Consider the following 21,579-nt stretch of genomic DNA (forward strand, 5'->3'; position numbering starts at 1 on the left):
GCTACTACAGATACCACTATACCACTGAGATAGGTTGCTACTACAGATACTACTAGAGATAGGTTGCTACTACAGATACCACTATACCACTAGAGATAGGTTGCTATTACAGATACCACTATACCACCAGAGATAGGTTGCTACTACAGATACTACTAGAGATAGGTTGCTATTACAGATACCACTATACCACTAGAGATAGGTTGCTACTACAGATACCACTAGAGATAGGTTGCTACTACAGATACCACTATACCATTAGAGATAGGTTGCTACTACAGATACCACTATACCACTAGATATAGGTTGCTATTACAGATACCACTATACCACTAGAGATAGGTTGCTACTACAGATACCACTAGAGATAGGTTACTACTACAGATACCACTATACCACTAGAGATAGGTTACTACTACAGATACCACTATACCATTAGAGATAGGTTGCTATTACAGATACCATTAGAGATAGGTTGCTACTACAGATACACCTATACCATTAGAGATAGGTTGCTACTACAGATACCACTAGAGATAGGTTGCTATTACAGATACCACTATACCACTAGAGATAGGTTACTACTACAGATACCACTAGAGATAGGTTGCTACTACAGATACCACTAGAGATAGGTTGCTACTACAGATACCACTAGAGATAGGTTACTACTACAGATACCACTATACCACTAGAGATAGGTTACTACTACAGATACCACTATACCATTAGAGATAGGTTGCTATTACAGATACCATTAGAGATAGGTTGCTACTACAGATACCACTAGAGATAGGTTGCTACTACAGATACCACTAGAGATAGGTTGCTACTACAGATACCACTATACCACTAGAGATAGGTTGCTATTACAGATACCATTAGAGATAGGTTACTACTACAGATACCAATATACCACTAGAGATAGGTTGCTACTACAGATACCACTAGAGATAGGTTGCTACTACAGATACCACTAGAGATAGGTTGCTACTACAGATACCACTATACCACTAGAGATAGGTTGCTATTACAGATACCATTAGAGATAGGTTACTACTACAGATACCAATATACCACTAGAGATAGGTTGCTACTACAGATACCACTATACCACTAGAGATAGGTTACTACTACAGATACCACTATACCACTAGAGATAGGTTGCTACTACAGATACCACTATACAACTAGAGCTAGGTTGCTACTACAGATACCACTAGAGATAGGTTGCTACTACAGATACCACTATACCACTAGAGATAGGTTGCTACTACAGATACCACTATACCACTAGAGATAGGTTGCTACTACAGATACCATTAGAGATATGTTGCTACTACAGATACCATTAGAGATAGGTTGCTACTACAGATACCACTAGAGATAGGTTGCTACTACAGATACCACTAGAGATAGGTTACTACTACAGATACCACTATACCACTAGAGATAGGTTGCTACCACAGATACCACTAGAGATAGGTTGCTACTACAGATACCACTATACCACTAGAGATAGGTTGCTACTACAGATACCACTATACCATTAGAGATAGGTTGCTACTACAGATACCACTATACCACTAGAGATAGGTTGCTACTACAGATACCACTATACCATTAGAGATAGGTTACTACTACAGATACCACTATACCTCTAGAGATAGGTTGCTACTACAGATACCACTAGAGATAGGTTACTACTACAGATACCATTAGAGATAGGTTGCTACTACAGATACCACTATATCACTAGAGATAGGTTGCTACTACAGATACCACTATACCATTAGAGATAGGTTGCTATTACAGATACCATTAGAGATAGGTTGCTACTACAGATACCACTATACCACTAGAGATAGGTTGCTACTACAGATACCACTATATCACTAGAGATAGGTTGCTATTACAGATACCACTATACCACTGAGATAGGTTGCTATTACAGATACCACTATACCATTAGAGATAGGTTGCTATTACAGATACCACTATATCACTAGAGATAGGTTGCTATTACAGATACCACTAGAGATAGGTTGCTACTACAGATACCACTATACCACTAGAGATAGGTTGCTACTACAGATACCATTAGAGATTGGTTGCTACTACAGATACCATTAGAGATAGATTTCTACTACAGATACCACTAGAGATAGGTTGCTACTACAGATACCACTAGAGACAGGTTACTACTACAGATACCACTATACCACTAGAGATAGGTTGCTACTACAGATACCACTAGAGATAGGTTGCTACTACAGATACCACTATACCACTAGAGATAGGTTGCTACTACAGATACCACTATACCACTAGAGATAGGTTGCTACTACAGATACCACTAGAGATAGGTTACTACTACAGATACCACTATACCATTAGAGATAGGTTGCTATTACAGATACCATTAGAGATAGGTTGCTACTACAGATACCACTAGAGATAGGTTGCTACTACAGATACCACTATACCACTAGAGATAGGTTCCTATTACAGATACCACTATACCACCAGAGATAGGTTGCTACTACAGATACTACTAGAGATAGGTTGCTATTACAGATACCACTATACCACTAGAGATAGGTTGCTACTACAGATACCACTAGAGATAGGTTGCTACTACAGATACCACTATACCATTAGAGATAGGTTGCTACTACAGATACCACTATACCACTAGAGATAGGTTGCTATTACAGATACCACTATACCACTAGAGATAGGTTGCTACTACAGATACCACTAGAGATAGGTTACTACTACAGATACCACTATACCACTAGAGATAGGTTACTACTACAGATACCACTATACCATTAGAGATAGGTTGCTATTACAGATACCATTCTCGATAGGTTGCTACTACAGATACCACTAGAGATAGGTTGCTACTACAGATACCACTAGAGATAGGTTGCTACTACAGATACCACTATAGCACTAGAGATAGGTTGCTATTACAGATACCATTAGAGATAGGTTACTACTACAGATACTAATATACCACTAGAGATAGGTTGCTACTACAGATACCACTATACCACTAGAGATAGGTTGCTACTACAGATACCACTATACCACTAGAGATAGGTTGCTACTACAGATACCATTAGAGATAGGTTACTACTACAGATACCACTATACCACTAGAGATAGGTTGCTACTACAGATACCACTATACCACTAGAGCTAGGTTGCTACTACAGATACCACTAGAGATAGGTTGCTACTACAGATACCACTATACCACTAGAGATAGGTTGCTACTGCAGATACCACTATACCACTAGAGATAGGTTGCTACTACAGATACCACTATACCACTAGAGATAGGTTGCTACTACAGATACCATTAGAGATAGGTTGCTACTACAGATACCATTAGAGATAGATTTCTACTACAGATACCACTAGAGATAGGTTGCTACTACAGATACCACTAGAGACAGGTTACTACTACAGATACCACTATACCACTAGAGATAGGTTGCTACTACAGATACCACTAGAGATAGGTTGCTACTACAGATACCACTATACCACTAGAGATAGGTTGCTACTACAGATACCACTATACCACTAGAGATAGGTTGCTACTACAGATACCACTAGAGATAGGTTACTACTACAGATACCACTATACCATTAGAGATAGGTTGCTATTACAGATACCATTAGAGATAGGTTGCTACTACAGATACCACTAGAGATAGGTTGCTACTATAGATACCACTAGAGATAGGTTGCTACTACAGCTACCACTATACCACTAGAGATAGGTTGCTATTACAGATACCATTAGAGATAGGTTACTACTACAGATACCACTATACCACTAGAGATAGGTTGCTACTACAGATACCACTATACCACTAGAGATAGGTTGCTACTACAGATACCACTATACCACTAGAGATAGGTTGCTACTACAGATACCATTAGAGATAGGTTACTACTACAGATACCACTATACCATTAGAGATAGGTTACTACTACAGATACCACTAGAGATAGGTTGCTACTACAGATACCACTATACCACTAGAGCTAGGTTGCTACTACAGATACCACTAGAGATAGGTTGCTACTACAGATACCACTATACCACTAGAGATAGGTTGCTACTACAGATACCACTATACCACTAGAGATAGGTTGCTACTACAGATACCATTAGAGATAGGTTGCTACTACAGATACCATTAGAGATAGGTTGCTACTACAGATACCACTAGAGATAGGTTGCTACTACAGATACCACTAGAGACAGGTTACTACTACAGATACCACTATACCACTAGAGATAGGTTGCTACTACAGATACCACTATACCACTAGAGATAGGTTGCTACTACAGATACCACTATACCACTAGAGATGGGTTGCTACTACAGATACCACTAGAGATAGGTTACTACTACAGATACCACTATACCACTAGAGATAGGTTACTACTACAGATACCACTATACCATTAGAGATAGGTTGCTATTACAGATACCATTCTCGATAGGTTGCTACTACAGATACCACTAGAGATAGATTGCTACTACAGATACCACTAGAGATAGGTTGCTACTACAGATACCACTATACCACTAGAGATAGGTTGCTATTACAGATACCATTAGAGATAGGTTACTACTACAGATACCAATATACCACTAGAGATAGGTTGCTACTACAGATACCACTATACCACTAGAGATAGGTTGCTACTACAGATACCACTATACAACTAGAGATAGGTTGCTACTACAGATACCATTAGAGATAGGTTACTACTACAGATACCACTATACCACTAGAGATAGGTTGCTACTACAGATACCACTATACCACTAGAGATAGGTTGCTACTACAGATACCACTAGAGATAGGTTGCTACTACAGATACCACTATACCACTAGAGATAGGTTGCTACTACAGATACCACTATACCACTAGAGATAGGTTGCTACTACAGATACCACTATACCACTAGAGATAGGTTGCTACTACAGATACCATTAGAGATAGGTTGCTACTACAGATACCATTAGAGATAGATTTCTACTACAGATACCACTAGAGATAGGTTGCTACTACAGATACCACTAGAGACAGGTTACTACTACAGATACCACTATACCACTAGAGATAGGTTGCTACTACAGATACCACTAGAGATAGGTTGCTACTACAGATACCACTATACCACTAGAGATAGGTTGCTACTACAGATACCACTATACCACTAGAGATAGGTTGCTACTACAGATACCACTAGAGATAGGTTACTACTACAGATACCACTATACCATTAGAGATAGGTTGCTATTACAGATACCACTAGAGATAGGTTGCTACTACAGATACCACTAGAGATAGGTTACTACTACAGATACCACTATACCACTAAGGATAGGTTGCTACTACAGATACCACTATACCATTAGAGATAGGTTGCTACTACAGATACCACTATACCACAAGAGATAGGTTGCTACTACAGATACCACTATACCACTAGAGATAGGTTGCTACTACAGATACCACTATACCATTAGAGATAGGTTGCTACTACAGATACCACTATACCATTAGAGATAGGTTACTACTACAGATACCACTATACCACTAGAGATAGCTTACTGCTACAGATACCACTATACCACTAGAGATAGGTTACTACTACAGATACCACTAGAGATAGGTTGCTACTACAGATACCACTATACCACTAGAGATAGGTTGCTACTACAGATACCATTAGAGATAGATTTCTACTACAGATACCACTAGAGATAGGTTGCTACTACAGATACCACTAGAGACAGGTTACTACTACAGATACCACTATACCACTAGAGATAGGTTACTACTACAGATACCACTATACCACTAGAGATAGGTTGCTACTACAGATACCACTATACCACTAGAGCTAGGTTGCTACTACAGATACCACTAGAGATAGGTTGCTACTACAGATACCACTATACCACTAGAGATAGGTTGCTACTGCAGATACCACTATACCACTAGAGATAGGTTGCTACTACAGATACCACTATACCACTAGAGATAGGTTGCTACTACAGATACCATTAGAGATAGGTTGCTACTACAGATACCATTAGAGATAGATTTCTACTACAGATACCACTAGAGATAGGTTGCTACTACAGATACCACTAGAGACAGGTTACTACTACAGATACCACTATACCACTAGAGATAGGTTGCTACTACAGATACCACTAGAGATAGGTTGCTACTACAGATACCACTATACCACTAGAGATAGGTTGCTACTACAGATACCACTATACCACTAGAGATAGGTTGCTACTACAGATACCACTAGAGATAGGTTACTACTACAGATACCACTATACCATTAGAGATAGGTTGCTATTACAGATACCATTAGAGATAGGTTGCTACTACAGATACCACTAGAGATAGGTTGCTACTACAGATACCACTAGAGATAGGTTGCTACTACAGCTACCACTATACCACTAGAGATAGGTTGCTATTACAGATACCATTAGAGATAGGTTACTACTACAGATACCACTATACCACTAGAGATAGGTTGCTACTACAGATACCACTATACCACTAGAGATAGGTTGCTACTACAGATACCACTATACCATTAGAGATAGGTTGCTACTACAGATACCACTAGAGATAGGTTGCTACTACAGATACCACTATACCACTAGAGATAGGTTGCTACTACAGATACCACTATACCACTAGAGATAGGTTGCTACTACAGATACCATTAGAGATAGGTTGCTACTACAGATACCATTAGAGATAGGTTGCTACTACAGATACCACTACAGATAGGTTGCTACTACAGATACCACTAGAGACAGGTTACTACTACAGATACCACTATACCACTAGAGATAGGTTGCTACTACAGATACCACTATACCACTAGAGATAGGTTGCTACTACAGATACCACTATACCACTAGAGATAGGTTGCTACTACAGATACCACTAGAGATAGGTTACTACTACAGATACCACTATACCACTAGAGATAGGTTACTACTACAGATACCACTATACCATTAGAGATAGGTTGCTATTACAGATACCATTCTCGATAGGTTGCTACTACAGATACCATTAGAGATAGGTTATTACTACAGATACCAATATACCACTAGAGATAGGTTGCTACTACAGATACCACTATACCACTAGAGATAGGTTGCTACTACAGATACCACTATACCACTAGAGATAGGTTGCTACTACAGATACCATTAGAGATAGGTTACTACTACAGATACCACTATACCACTAGAGATAGGTTGCTACTACAGATACCACTATACCACTAGAGATAGGTTGCTACTACAGATACCACTAGAGATAGGTTGCTACTACAGATACCACTATACCACTAGAGATAGGTTGCTACTACAGATACCACTATACCACTAGAGATAGGTTGCTACTACAGATACCACTATACCACTAGAGATAGGTTGCTACTACAGATACCATTAGAGATAGGTTGCTACTACAGATACCATTAGAGATAGATTTCTACTACAGATACCACTAGAGATAGGTTGCTACTACAGATACCACTAGAGACAGGTTACTACTACAGATACCACTATACCACTAGAGATAGGTTGCTACTACAGATACCACTAGAGATAGGTTGCTACTACAGATACCACTATACCACTAGAGATAGGTTGCTACTACAGATACCACTATACCACTAGAGATAGGTTGCTACTACAGATACCACTAGAGATAGGTTACTACTACAGATACCACTATACCATTAGAGATAGGTTGCTATTACAGATACCACTAGAGATAGGTTGCTACTACAGATACCACTAGAGATAGGTTACTACTACAGATACCACTATACCACTAAGGATAGGTTGCTACTACAGATACCACTATACCATTAGAGATAGGTTGCTACTACAGATACCACTATACCACTAGAGATAGGTTGCTACTACAGATACCACTATACCACTAGAGATAGGTTGCTACTACAGATACCACTATACCATTAGAGATAGGTTGCTACTACAGATACCACTATACCATTAGAGATAGGTTACTACTACAGATACCACTATACCACTAGAGATAGGTTACTGCTACAGATACCACTATACCACTAGAGATAGGTTACTACTACAGATACCACTAGAGATAGGTTGCTACTACAGATACCACTATACCACTAGAGATAGGTTGCTACTACAGATACCACTATACCACTAGAGATAGGTTGCTACTACAGATACCACTAGAGATAGGTTGCTACTACAGATACCACTATACCACTAGAGATAGGTTGCTACTACAGATACCACTATACCACTAGAGATAGGTTGCTACTACAGATACCACTAGAGATAGGTTGCTACTACAGATACCACTAGAGATAGGTTACTACTACAGATACCACTATACCACTAGAGATAGGTTGCTACTACAGATACCACTATACCATTAGAGATAGGTTGCTACTACAGATACCACTATACCACTAGAGATAGGTTGCTACTACAGATACCACTATACCACTAGAGATAGGTTGCTACTACAGATACCACTATACCATTAGAGATAGGTTGCTACTACAGATACCACTATACCATTAGAGATAGGTTACTACTACAGATACCACTATACCACTAGAGATAGGTTACTACTACATATACCACTATACCACTAGAGATAGGTTACTACTACAGATACCACTAGAGATATGTTGCTACTACAGATACCACTATACCACTAGAGATAGGTTGCTACTACAGATACCACTATACCATTAGAGATAGGTTGCTACTACAGATACCACTATACCACTAGAGATTGGTTGCTACTACAGATACCACTATACCATTAGAGATAGGTTACTACTACAGATACCACTAGAGATAGGTTGCTACTACAGATACCACTATACCATGTGGATATACACTGAGTGTACAAAACATTTTGAACACCTGCTCTAGTAGTTACCAGGCGGTTTGTGTCAACGTTCCATCGCTGCATCACAGTGCATCACAGCGGTCTAAGGCACTGCATCACAGTGCTTGAGGCGTCACTACAGCCCCGGGTTCAATCCCAGGCTGTGTCACAGCCGGCCGCGACCTGGAGACCCATAAAGCGGCACACAATTGGCCCAGCGTCGTTAGGGGAGGGTTTGGCCGGCGGGGAATTCCTTGTTCTATCCCACTCTAGCGACTTGTTGTGGCGTGCCGGGTTCCTGCAAGCTGACTTCGGTCACCAGTTGGATGGTGTTTCCTCTGACACATTGGTGCTTCTGGGTTAAGCGAGCAGTGTGGCTTGGCAGAGTTGTGTTTTGGAGGATGCATGGCTCTTGAGTCCGTAGGAGAGTTGCAGCGATGGGACAAGACTGTAACTACCAATTGGGGAGAAAAAGGGGTAAAAAGTACAAAATAAAAAAAGAATGGTCCACCAACTGAAGGACCTCCAGCCGACTTGACACAACTGGGAAGCATTGGAGTCAACATTGGCCAGCATCCCTGTGGAATGCTGGCCCTGACGAGTTGAGGCTGTTCTGAAGTTAAGGGGGGGGGGGGGGGCAATTCAATGTTGTGAATATTAGTGTTTGTGAATGAAACTCATGCGATTAACATTTTCCTCTGGCCTTCGAATTAGAATTCAATTAGGCTTCCAATTATGGAGACCGATGACATTTTACAGTGTGCAGCGTTGACCTGAACGCTGTTGTGGTTGTTTATGTGCTCCACTCTCATTTGCCCAGATGTTGACGAGTGCCAGGCCATCCCGGGACTCTGCCAGGGAGGAAATTGCATCAACACTGTGGGTTCGTACGAGTGCAAGTGTCCAGCTGGCCACAGGCAGAAAGAGGGCTCCCAGAAGTGCGAGGGTGAGTAACGCAGGAAATGGTGGCGGACATTTTGGTTTAATGATACTTTTTTCTCTCATTTCCCTTTTTATCCGATTTACCGTTAAACCGCTCAAGATACACAATAATGGATATTGAAGTAAGAGAATGTATCGTTTTATTGGGTTTTGTAATGAGTATTTCTTTAACATCCTAAAGAATTAACAGAAGTCCACTACTTGAACCTTCAGAAAGTATTCACACCTTGTAAGGATCTATGTGTAGCTGATGCAGAGGAGTCAGGCGCAGGACAGCAGAGATGAGTAAATAAAAGTAACTTTACTCAAAGTCATCAAAATACAAGAGAATTACCAAGCCCACAATACGGACCACAATACAACAAACAATCACTCACAACCAGACATGGGGAACAGAGGGTTAAATAATAAACAGGTAATTGGGTGAGTGAAACCAGGTGTGTAAGACATAGACAAAACAAATGGAAAATGAAAAGTGGATCGGCGGTGGCTAGAAGGTCGGTGACGTCGACCGCCGAACGCCGCCCGAACAAAGAGAGGGACCAACTTCGGCGGAAGTCATGACACACCCCTTGACTTTTTCCACATTTTGTTGTGTTACAAATTAGGATTAAAATGGATTGAACTGTCCTTTTTTGTCAACGATCTACACAAAATACTCTATAGTGTCAAAGTGGAAGAAACATTCTAACATTTGAAAAAATTATATGAAAAATAAAACACGAATATATTTTACATTTACATTTACGTCATTTAGCAGACGCTCTTATCCAGAGCGACTTACAAATTGGTGCATTCACCTTATGATATATCTTGGTTAGATAAGTCTTCAACCCCCTGAGTCAATACATGTTAGAATCGCTTTTGGCAGTGATTACATATGTGAGTCTTTCTGGGTAATTCTCTAAGAGCTTTCCACACCTGGATTGTGCAACATTTGCCCATTTTCCAAATTCTTCAAGCTCAGTCAAATTGGTTGTTGATCATTGCTAGACAACCATTTTCAGGTCTTGCCATACATTTTCAAGTAGATTTAAGTCAAAACTGTAACTCGGACACTCAGGAACATTCACTGTCTTCATGGTAAGCAACTCCAGTATAGATTTGGCCTTGGGTTTTAGGTTATTGTCATGCTAAAAGATGAATTAATCTCCCAGTGTCTGGTGGAAAGTAGACTGAACCAGGTTTTCCTCTAGGATTTTTTTCTGTGCTTAGCTCCATTCCGTTTCTTTTTTATCCTAAAAAACTCCCAAGTCCTTAACGATTACAAGCATACCCATAACATGATGCAGCCATCACTATGCTTGAAAATATGAAGAGTGGTACTCAGTAATGTGTTGATTGGATTTGCCCCAAATATAACACTTTGTATTCAGTACAAAATGTTAATTGCTTTGCCAAATGTTTTGCTGTATTACTTTAGTGCCTTGTTGCAAACAGCTTAGTATTGTGGAATAACTACAATGCTGTTGATCAATCCTCCGTTTTCTCCTATCACAGCCATTAAACTTAACTGTTTTAAAGTCACCATTGGCCTCATGGTGAAATCCCTGAGTGGTTTCCTTGCTCTCCGTCAACTGAGTTAGGAAGGACACCTGTATCTTTGTAGTGACTGGGTGTATAGATACATCATCCAAAGTGTAATTAATAACTTCACCATGCTCAAATGGATATTCAAAGTCAGATTTTTTTTTACCTGTCTACCAATAGGTGCCGTTCTTTGTGGGGCATTGGAAAATCTCCCTGTTCTTTGTGGTTAAATCTGTGTTTAAAATTCACTGCTCGACTGAGTGACCTTACAGATAATTGTTATGTTAAACTCTATTGCACACAGAGTGAGTCCATGCAACCTATTAAGTGACTTGTTAAGCACATTTTTACTCCTGCCATAACAAAGGGGTTGAATACTTATTGACTCAAGACATCTCAGCTTTTCATTTGTAATATATTAGAAACAAATTCAAAAAACATAATTCCACTTTGACATTATGGGGTATTTTGTGTAGGGCAGTGACCAAAAATCTAAATTGAATCCATTTTAAATTCAGCCTGTAATACAACAAAATGTGGGAAAAGTCAAGGGGTGTGAAAGCTTTCTGAAGACACTGGGTATGAAACAGTAAGATGATGTAGTGAGAAGTAGGTGATAAGTGGGTGTTAGCAACATGATCTCATCAACTCTGGTCTATCTGTAACGTTTGTCTAAACCGAAGCAAACGGCAGAACTGTGATTTATGGACATGCATCATTACAATTATGACTTTAGCTCGTAAAGATTATGATTGTATAGACCTCAAGAACCTCTAGAGTTAGGGTGAGTTATAACTTTGAGAGCTTAAGGCAGGGCTCTCCAACTCTGTTCCTGTGAGATACCGTCCTCTAGGTTAACTCCAACCCTGTTCCTGTGAGATACCGTCCTCTAGGTTAACTCCAACCCTGTTCCTGTGAGATACCGTCCTCTAGGTTAACTCCAACCCTATTTCTGTGAGATACCGTCCTCTAGGTTAACTCCAACCCTGTTCCTGTGAGATACCGTCCTCTAGGTTAACTCCAACCCTGTTCCTGTGAGATACCGTCCTCTAGGTTAACTCCAACCCTGTTCCTGTGAGATACCGTCCTCTAGGTTAACTCCAACCCTGTTCCTGTGAGATACCGTCCTCTAGGTTAACTCCAACCCTGTTCCTGTGAGATACCGTCCTCTAGGTTAACTCCAACTCTGTTCCTGTGAGATACCGTCCTCTAGGTTAACTCCAACCCTGTTCCTGTGAGATACCGTCCTCTAGGTTAACTCCAACCCTGTTCCTGTGGGATACCGTCCTCTAGGTTAACTCCAACCCTGTTCCTGTGAGATACCGTCCTCTAGGTTAACTCCAACCCTGTTCATGTGAGATACCGTCCTCTAGGTTAACCTAGAGGACGGTAGCTCTCCAGGAACAGGGTTGGAGTTGACCTACAGGATGATAGCTCACAGGAACAGAGTTGGAGTTAACCTACAGGACGGTAGCTCTCCAGGAACAGGGTTGGAGCTAAGGATAAACGGCAGGTTATAGGTTTAAAACTGAAAAACCACACTTTAAACTAAAACACTGAGCATTAGTGTCCCACACGTCACTCAAACTCCCAACGCTCCTCTATGCAAGCTGTATGTTAGGCCTACTGCCTTTTGGCCTTAGCCTAATGCCTACTCATGACAAGGCTTTCCTCTGAAACCATTTCAGAGTCCAAGACACTTAACAAGCTGTTTAGAACTTTGTAATTACAATCTTGTAAATTCCTTGGGCATTTGGCCTGGCTCGACCCTCGCTAATTCCTGTTGTTGTGTTAGCCTCGAAGCTAATTGCTATCCTCCTACCGTCTCTTTAATCTTCTCAGTTAGTCTATAATTTACGTAAATATTTCAGTTAGTCTATAACATACGTCTGTTTCACCTTCTAGGTGCAAGGTACTTATTTACGAAACCGCTCATTCACCCCTAATTACATCCTCGTAAACAATTATCGTATTGTCGACATGTTTATATGTCAAATAGCTAGTTGTTGTGTCTAGCATTTAATTTCAAATGTCATTGAAAGTTAACACACTTAGAATCAAAGAACTATCCTTGAGGTCACTTTCTTTCAGTGTGGAGTCACTCGGGTAGACTCGAGGGTAGCCATAGTGGGGCGGTAGGTAGCCTAGTGGTTAGAGTGTTGGACTAGTAACCGAAAGGTTACATGATCGAAATCCCTGAGCTGACAAGGTAAAAATCTGTCCTTCTGCCCCTGAACAAGGCAGTTAACCCACTGTTCCTAGGCCGTCATTGAAAATACGAATTTATTCTTAACTGACTTGCCTAGTTAAATAAAGATCAAATAAAAACTTTGGTCAAATTCAGCTCTTTGGTGATAAAATACTTGTATATTGGGATTAGTACTGACCATGTGACCCTAAACAGTTTAGAACATTGTAGAATGGTGCATGGTAGAACTGAGTGTTCTATTTTACTGTATGAGGTTTAGCAAGTAATGGTATTGATTACCTTTGGAAATCAATTCTTGGCAAATCTTGGCAAAAAACATCAATTTGAAACAGGACAAAAAAATACCAAAACATCGAGACATTCCTTCCCTTGAAGCCTCAAAATGGCGTCTTCCTCTCTCCAAGTCGTTTTCCCCTTTGAGACGTGGTCCACTATGTTAGTGCTGCAGACTGTAGTTTACTGAGGTAACAGTCCCAACACTGAGCCCACTGTTTCAGTGACAAAGGTAAATACAAACCTCCTCTCATGTTTTTTTCCTCTCCTTTTTACTGCCTCTCCAACATGCTTTTGGATTCTTCAAGTGCAAGTCACTCTTTGTAAAGATATACACTGGAATTAAAAGTGAGAGGCCATTCAGCACAGTACTGGCTTAGGTTGAGTCCCAAATGACAACCTGGTACGCATGTAGTGCACTATATAGGGAATAGGGTGCTATTTGGGACGTAGCCTTACTGTAGCCCCTTACTGTAGGCAGACTGCAAAGTTTAATTCAATTTAAATTCAAAATACTTTATTTATCCCACAAGGGGCAATTGTGTAGGCAGCAGTATATATATAAAATGTAAATTTGTCCCTATTTGTGAAATATATTTTGGGAAAAATATGGTCTTTAATTTTGTGCTCTTTTGTGTATTGTGGAGATTGGGAATTATAGCTACGGTATTTGATTCACATACACGTAGAGAATGTAGAAAATGCCATTTCAACAAAATGCCATTAGTCATAGGTGATAAATTAGTAAAAGATTTTCCTTGCTGTCTGACACCAATGAGACACCGGGTTATAACATGTATCTCTTTCCTGTCAGATGTGGATGAGTGTGTCACCATTTCCCGCATTTGTGACGGAGGACAGTGTTTCAACTCGGTGGGCAGTTACTCCTGTGTTTGTCCCTCTGGCTACATCCCATCTCCTGACAAAACTCGCTGCATTGGTAAGTAGATTCTAGTAGAAACCAGAAAGTTGAGTGGATCTACGTGTATCTTTTCTCTAATAGTGGTTTTAACACTCATCCAATGTAAATCTGGTAGTCCTGCTAGCATCTGGTAGTCCTGCTAGCATCTGGTAGTCCTGCTAGCATCTGGTAGTCCTGCTAGCATCTGGTAGGCCTGCTAGCATCTGGTAGGCCTGCTAGCATCTGGTAGGTCTGCTAGCATCTGGTAGTCCTGCTAGCATCTGGGTGATGTACTGTTTGGGTATTAGTCCACATTACCAGAAACTGGATTTATTTTCATTTACCCATAGCCTTAGGCTTAAGCTTGACTTTCACGTTACCCAGTGTGTGTGTGTGTGTGTGTGTGTGTGTGTGTGTGTGTGTGTGTGTGTGTGTGTGTGTGTGTGTGTGTGTTTCTGTGTGGGCATGTGTTTTTTCCCCCCGTGTGTGTGCGTGCGTGCGAGTGCGTGTGTGTGTGTTGTTTCAGGTGCAGTGTTATCCCTGTGTAATCTGCACAGTGATGAGACTGCTGACCACCAGTTCCTCTCAGCTTCATTTACTCAGTGTGTAACTACAGGCAGGCAGTCTCTCTCGATCTCTCTCTTTCTCTGTACTCTGTGTTCTGTCTCTCTCTCTCTCTGCCTCTCTCTAACTCTTTCTCTCTCTCTCTCTCTCTCTCTCTCTCTCTCTCTCTCTCTCTTCGCTCTGTCTCTCTGTCTCCCTGTCTCTTTCTTCGCTCTGTCTCTCTCTGTCTCTCTCTGTCTCGCTCTGTCTCTCTCTGTCTCTCTCTGTCTCTCTGTTTCTCTCTCTGTCCACTCTTCCTGTTTGCGGATATTGGATTTGGTGTTCCCCTTGTGTTAAAGCCCATTCATCCAGAAAGCTCTGTTGTGACTCCAGTCATTCCATCATAAAGGCCTACCATGTAGCTAGTCATCTTATTTACTCAGGGTTGGTGGCTTAGATGGTAACTCTGGTAAATTGTATATAGTTGCTTTTTAAAAATTGAACTTGTGCATGATAACCTATGTTATAAAGACCAGATTATTCTGAAAAAGGGATTTTATGTTTATTACGTTTACTTGGATAAGTAAAGGGAGACTTAAAAAAAGAATCAAAAGCACTTAATCATTGGTATTCGTCCACCCATCATGAGGTTTAAAGCTATTCCATATTTACTGTACATGAAACCTTTGGCCTTGTAGCATGGACTATACCACTATATCACCACCTTTCTTATGACTGAAAGTTCCCCACTAACCCCAATCCTCACCAGAGATACTTGGAATATGGAATGTTGAGACGGGGAGGCTAAATGGAAGTGTCTCTCCGCTGCTGGCTCGGAAAGAAAGGTGCAAGTCATTGTCATCAGGTTTCTTGTTAACAACCCGTGTCATCGAACCCGTAGCCCGAGACCCCGCTCCCTCTTATTCCATCAGCAGCTCTGGGCTTTCATGTGAATTAGAAAGGCCCATCAGGAGCCTTGTGTGTGTGTCTCTCTCTCGGTGTCTCTCTCTCTCGCTCTCTCTCTCTCTCGGTGTCTCTCTCTCTCTCTCTCTCTCGGTCTCTCTCTCTCTCTCTATCTCTGTCACTCTCTCTCGGTCTCTCTCTCTCGGTGTCTCTCTATCTCTGTCACTCTCTCTCGGTGTCTCTCTCTCTCGGTGTCTCTCTCTCTCGGTGTCTCTCTCTCTCGGTCTCTCGGTGTCTCTCTCTCTCTCTCTCTCGGTGTCTCTCTCTCTCTCTCTCTCTCTCTCTCTCTCTCTCTCTCTCGGTGTCTCTCTCTCTCGGTGTCTCTCTCTCTCGGTGTCTCTCTCGCCCTCTCTCTCTCTCTCTCTGTGTGTCACTCTCGCACTCTCTCTCTATGTCACTCTCACTCTCTCGGTGTCTCTCTCTCTCTCTCTCTCTCTGTCACTCTCTCTCGGTGTCTCTCTCAGTGTCACTCTCTCTCTCTCTCTGTCTCGGTGTCACTCTCTCTCTGTGTCTCTCTCGCTCTCTCTCTCTGTCTTTCTCTCGGTCTTTCTGTTTCTCTCTCGCTCTCTCTCTCTCACTCTCTGTGTCACTCTTCCTGTGTCACTCTCTCTCTCTTTCGCTCGCTCTCTCTCTCTCTCTCTCTCTCTCTCTCTCTGTGTCACTCTCTCACTCTCTCTTGGGGTCACTCTCTTTATCACTTTCTCTCTCTCACTCTCTGTGTCACTCTCTCACTCTGTGTCATTCTCTATCTCTCTCTCTCTCTCTCTCTCTCTCTCTCTCTCTCTCTCTCCCTCTCTGTCTCTCAATTCAATTTATGGGGCTTTATTGGCATGGGAAACATATGTTTTGCATTGCCAAAGCCAGTGAAATAAACAATAAAAAATGAACTCTCTCTCTCTGTCTTTCTTAGTTTTTCTCTCTCTCTCCTGTACTGTTGTACTGTACTGTACTGTACTGTACTGTCTGGGCCAATTACAAACTACAGAGCAGGGTTAGGGTTACCATGGTTATGGTTACCAGGGTTAGAGTCATGGCTACCAGGATGATCCAGGGGAGAAAACCAGGCCAGGCCAGGCTACCCCTCCATCTGAAGCATGCTCGGACAAGTGGAGAATGGTGGGAGGAGGACTTTGTGTTGGGTAGAGATCAAACCGTGTCAGCAGCTGGACCTTAACCTACAATTACCACCCATCACACACCTCACATTCCCCTAGTGATGAGGAGAGGGTGGTGGGAGAAAGAGAAAAGGGAGGGAGTGAGAAAGAGAGATCAAGGTGAAGAATGACGTGTCAAGTGGGGTGGTTTCATGCTGCAAAATGACATTCAATTTTGATGTTTGTATGTAGAGATGATTCTAGATAATAGGTATTTTATCAAGGTCAACATTTTTGTACAGAAAGAAAGACTGTCCAAAAAGTAAGAGAGGAAATGTGGTCTAACAGCTGGAAGGCCCCTAGGCTGTGTCCCAAATGAGGCCATATTCCCAATGTAGTGCACTACTTTTGACCAAAGCCCATAGGCAATTTGGGACACAGCCCTCGTCTTCAGAGCTTAAGGCATTTGCCGGTCTGGCCTGTTGCCATGTCTCTGGCTCCTCTGTCTCTCCAGGACAGCCATTAGCAGATAACCAGCTCCAGAGATAAAGAACACTGCACTGGTCCCACTCTCTTCCTCCCTCAACCCCTAGCTCTTTCCCTCTCTCCCTCAGCCCTCAGAAAGACCAACAAAGAAGACTGATCAGACTCTATTAGATTAGATCAGACGTAGCAAGCTCCTGGGTTTGGTTAGTCTTTTCACTAGTGTTGGATGTAGATCTATAGCACACAAGGTTTGTGGACCACTTTGCTAATTAGTGAAGCGACAGGGAATGCAGGTTTTTTGTTAAAGCCCTCCAGCCCTGATACAGTTAATCAAGGTCCTGATCAGCAGCTGATTAGTAGAACCACGGCAGTATTCATGTAACCGATGTGAAATGGCTAGCTAGTTAGCAGTGGTGCGCGCTTCAACCGATCGCTGCCTGCACCTGCCGCCCGTCCAGCATCACTACTCTGGACGGTTCTGACTTAGAATATGTGGACAACTACAAATACCTAGGTGTCTGGTTAGACTGTAAACTCTCCTTCCAGACTAACATCAAACATCCAATCCAAAGTTAAATCTAGAATTGGCTTCCTATTTCACAACAAAGCATCTTTCACTCATGCTGCCAAACATACCCTCATAAAACTGACCATCCTACCGATTCTCGACTTTGGCGATGTCATTTACAAAATAGCCTCCAATACCCTACTCAATAAATTGGATGCAGTCTATCACAGTGCCATCCGTTTTGTCACCAAGCCCCATATACCACCCACCACTGCGACCTGTACGCTCTTGTTGGCTGGCCCTCGCTTCATACTCGTCGCCAAATCCACTGGCTCCAGGTCATCTATAAGTCTTTGCTTGGTAAAGCCCCGCCTTATCTCAGCTCCATGGTCACCATAGCAACACCCACCCGTAGCACCCGCTCCAGCAGGTATATTTCACTGGTCACCCCCGAAGCCAATTCCTCCTTTGGCTGCCTTTCCTTCCAGTTCTCTGCTGCCAATGACTGGAACGAACTGCAAAAATCACTGAAGCTGGAAACTCATATCTCCCTCACTAACTTTAATTAAGCACCAGCTGTCAGAGCAGCTCACAGATCACTGCAACTTTCCATAGTTCATCTGTAAATAGCCCATGCAACTACCTCATCCCCATACTGTTATTTATTTGATTTATTTTGCTCCTTTGCACCCCAGTATCTCTACTTGCACATTCATCTTCTGCACATCTATCACTCCAGTGTTTAATTGCTATATTGTAATTATTTCGCCACTATGGCCTCTTTATTGCCATATCTCCCTTATCCTACCTCATTTGCACACACTGTATATAGACTTTTTTCTATTGTATTATTGAATGTATGTTTGTTTATTCCATGTGTAACTCTGTGTTGTTTGTGTCACACTGTTTTGGTTTATCTTGGCCAGGTCGCTGTTGTAAATGAGAACTTGTTCTCAAGTAGCATACCTGGTTAAATAAAGGTGGAATAAATAAAATAGGGGGAAGTTGCCCCTAGATGCTGATCTTGGGTCAGTTTTGCATTTCCCCTATTAATGCTCAAGGTTAGGATTGGGGGAGGGGAAGCTAATGCTAGACCTGTACATAGGGGATGGGTGGGGCTCCTTAGAGTGTTCTTAAGCATAATTCAGAGTGCAAAGACGCAGAGATGCGATAGTCTGCATCCCTTTGTGACAGCTACGCGGCTCTAAAACCAACGTACAGCCCGAACACACACCTTCCCACAATTCCCAACCAATGCGGCTCCATGTATGCCTCCTCTATTCATCTGAATGTGTTGACAGTTGGAGAAATTACTAGAGCCGCGCTGATTAATTCGGCAAATATGAAAGCCAACGGTCCAATATTCTTGAACACTGCTGTGCATGTGAGTACAGGTTTATGGTCTCTGATAGAATCCATCCTTATGACCACTACAACAATGAAAGGAGACAATTGGCATTCTGTATTTATTTGCAAATTAGAAAAATAACATAAACGTTTAGCTGCGCAAGTCAACTAATGCTAACATCTGGGTTTTGGTTTGCGATTGGAACTGTTGATGTGATGTGGACCCCCCATGATTTTCCCCAAAGGGTGTATATTTATTTTGGATATCTTTTCTAAGATCAGGGTTATGTTTTTGTTGGAGCATTGTGAAATACATTTGTAATCAATAACAATGCCCCCCCCCCCCCCCTGTGATTAGCATGTTGTGGATGCAGATATAATTACAACATATGTGCTATTCAGCATTTCAATTGTGGTGATACAATGTAACTCTGCATGTTACATTCCTGAATGTGTACTTTAAGCACAGGGTCTCTACTGTATCTAGAACAAACAAAAAACTCTGCTCTTTATTGAGGCCCACATGTGCATACAGGCCTTCGAGCCACAGATGTCAGGCAAGACTAGGGCTGCACCCTATGGGCCCTTGGTCAAAAGTAGTGCACTATATAGGGAATAGGGTGACATTTGGGACTCACACTCTCGTTCTTCAGAAGTGCCCTGCTGACCTATATACAGTAGAGCCAGCCAGGCTACCGTAGGATGCTCAGCCATCTCTCACACCACACTGTCGAAATATGCAGCCATAAAGGTTTTGTGTTTAAAAAGGGGATTTCTGGCAACACCAAGCTGAGGTACTGTGTGTGTGTGTGTGTGTCCACAGTACTGTGTGTGTGTGTGGGGGGAGGGGGGGGGGGGGGGGGTGTACGTGTGTGAATTCCACTGTAGTGTTGTAGTACTCAAGTCCAGTCTCGAGACCACATATTGAGTGTCTCGGTCTTGTGTCGGATACATTCGTACTCGGTCTTGTCTCAGTGTCGGATACATTCGTACTCGGTCTTGTCTCAGTGTCGGATACATTCGTACTCGGTCTTGTCTCAGTGTCGGATACATTCGTACTCGGTCTTGTCTCAGTGTCGGATACATTCGTACTCGGTCTTGTCTCAGTGTCGGATACATTCGTACTCGGTCTTGTCTCAGTGTCGGATACATTCGTACTCGGCCTTGTCTCAGTGTCGGATACATTCGTACTCGGTCTTGTGTCGGATACATTCGTACTCGGTCTTGTGTCGGATACATTCGTACTCGGTCTTGTGTCGGATACATTCGTACTCGGTCTTGTGTCGGATACATTCGTACTCGGTCTTGTCTCAGTGTCAGATACATTCGTACTCGGTCTTGACATGGTCTCGGACAGTGAGGACTCGTCATTTCCGAGAGTAAAGAAATCATAATAATCAGCTTCCATTCAGTCAGCGCATAAATCTGCTTCTCCAGGCCAAATATATACACTCCTTTCTGGAAATATTCATATCTTAACAGCCTTTATATATCTATTATAGACATGTTAGTACAGTGGTGAACCTATAGGCCTTCAGGGGTGAAACTATAGACCTTCAGTGGTGAACCTATAGACCTTCAGTGGTGAACCTATAGGCCTTCAGTGGTGAACCTTCAGTGGTGAACCTATAGGCCTTCAGTGGTGAACCTATAGACCTTCAGTGGTGAACCTATAGGTCTTCAGTGGTGAACCTTCAGTGGTGAACCTTCAGTGGTGAACCTATAGACCTTCCCTTCAGTGGTGAACCTATAGGCCTTCAGTGGTGAACCTATAGGCCTTCAGTGGTGAAC

General features: G+C 42.0%; 1 protein-coding gene across 1 annotated transcript in view; it reads left to right on the top strand.

The window, feature by feature from the left end:
- The window catches only part of fbn2 (fibrillin 2), a 213,287-nt gene that overhangs the window by 56,821 nt on the left and 134,887 nt on the right, over nucleotides 1–21,579 (top strand). The window contains exons 7-8 of the mRNA XM_045693798.2: nucleotides 9,813–9,938; nucleotides 14,761–14,886. Of these exons, the coding sequence (XP_045549754.2) occupies nucleotides 9,813–9,938; nucleotides 14,761–14,886 (252 nt within the window). The remainder of the gene's footprint in view (nucleotides 1–9,812; nucleotides 9,939–14,760; nucleotides 14,887–21,579) is intronic.

Source organism: Salmo salar, chromosome 01 (assembly GCF_965601325.2).
Source record: "Salmo salar chromosome 01, fSalSal1, whole genome shotgun sequence".
Classification (NCBI taxonomy): Eukaryota; Metazoa; Chordata; class Actinopteri; order Salmoniformes; family Salmonidae; genus Salmo; species Salmo salar.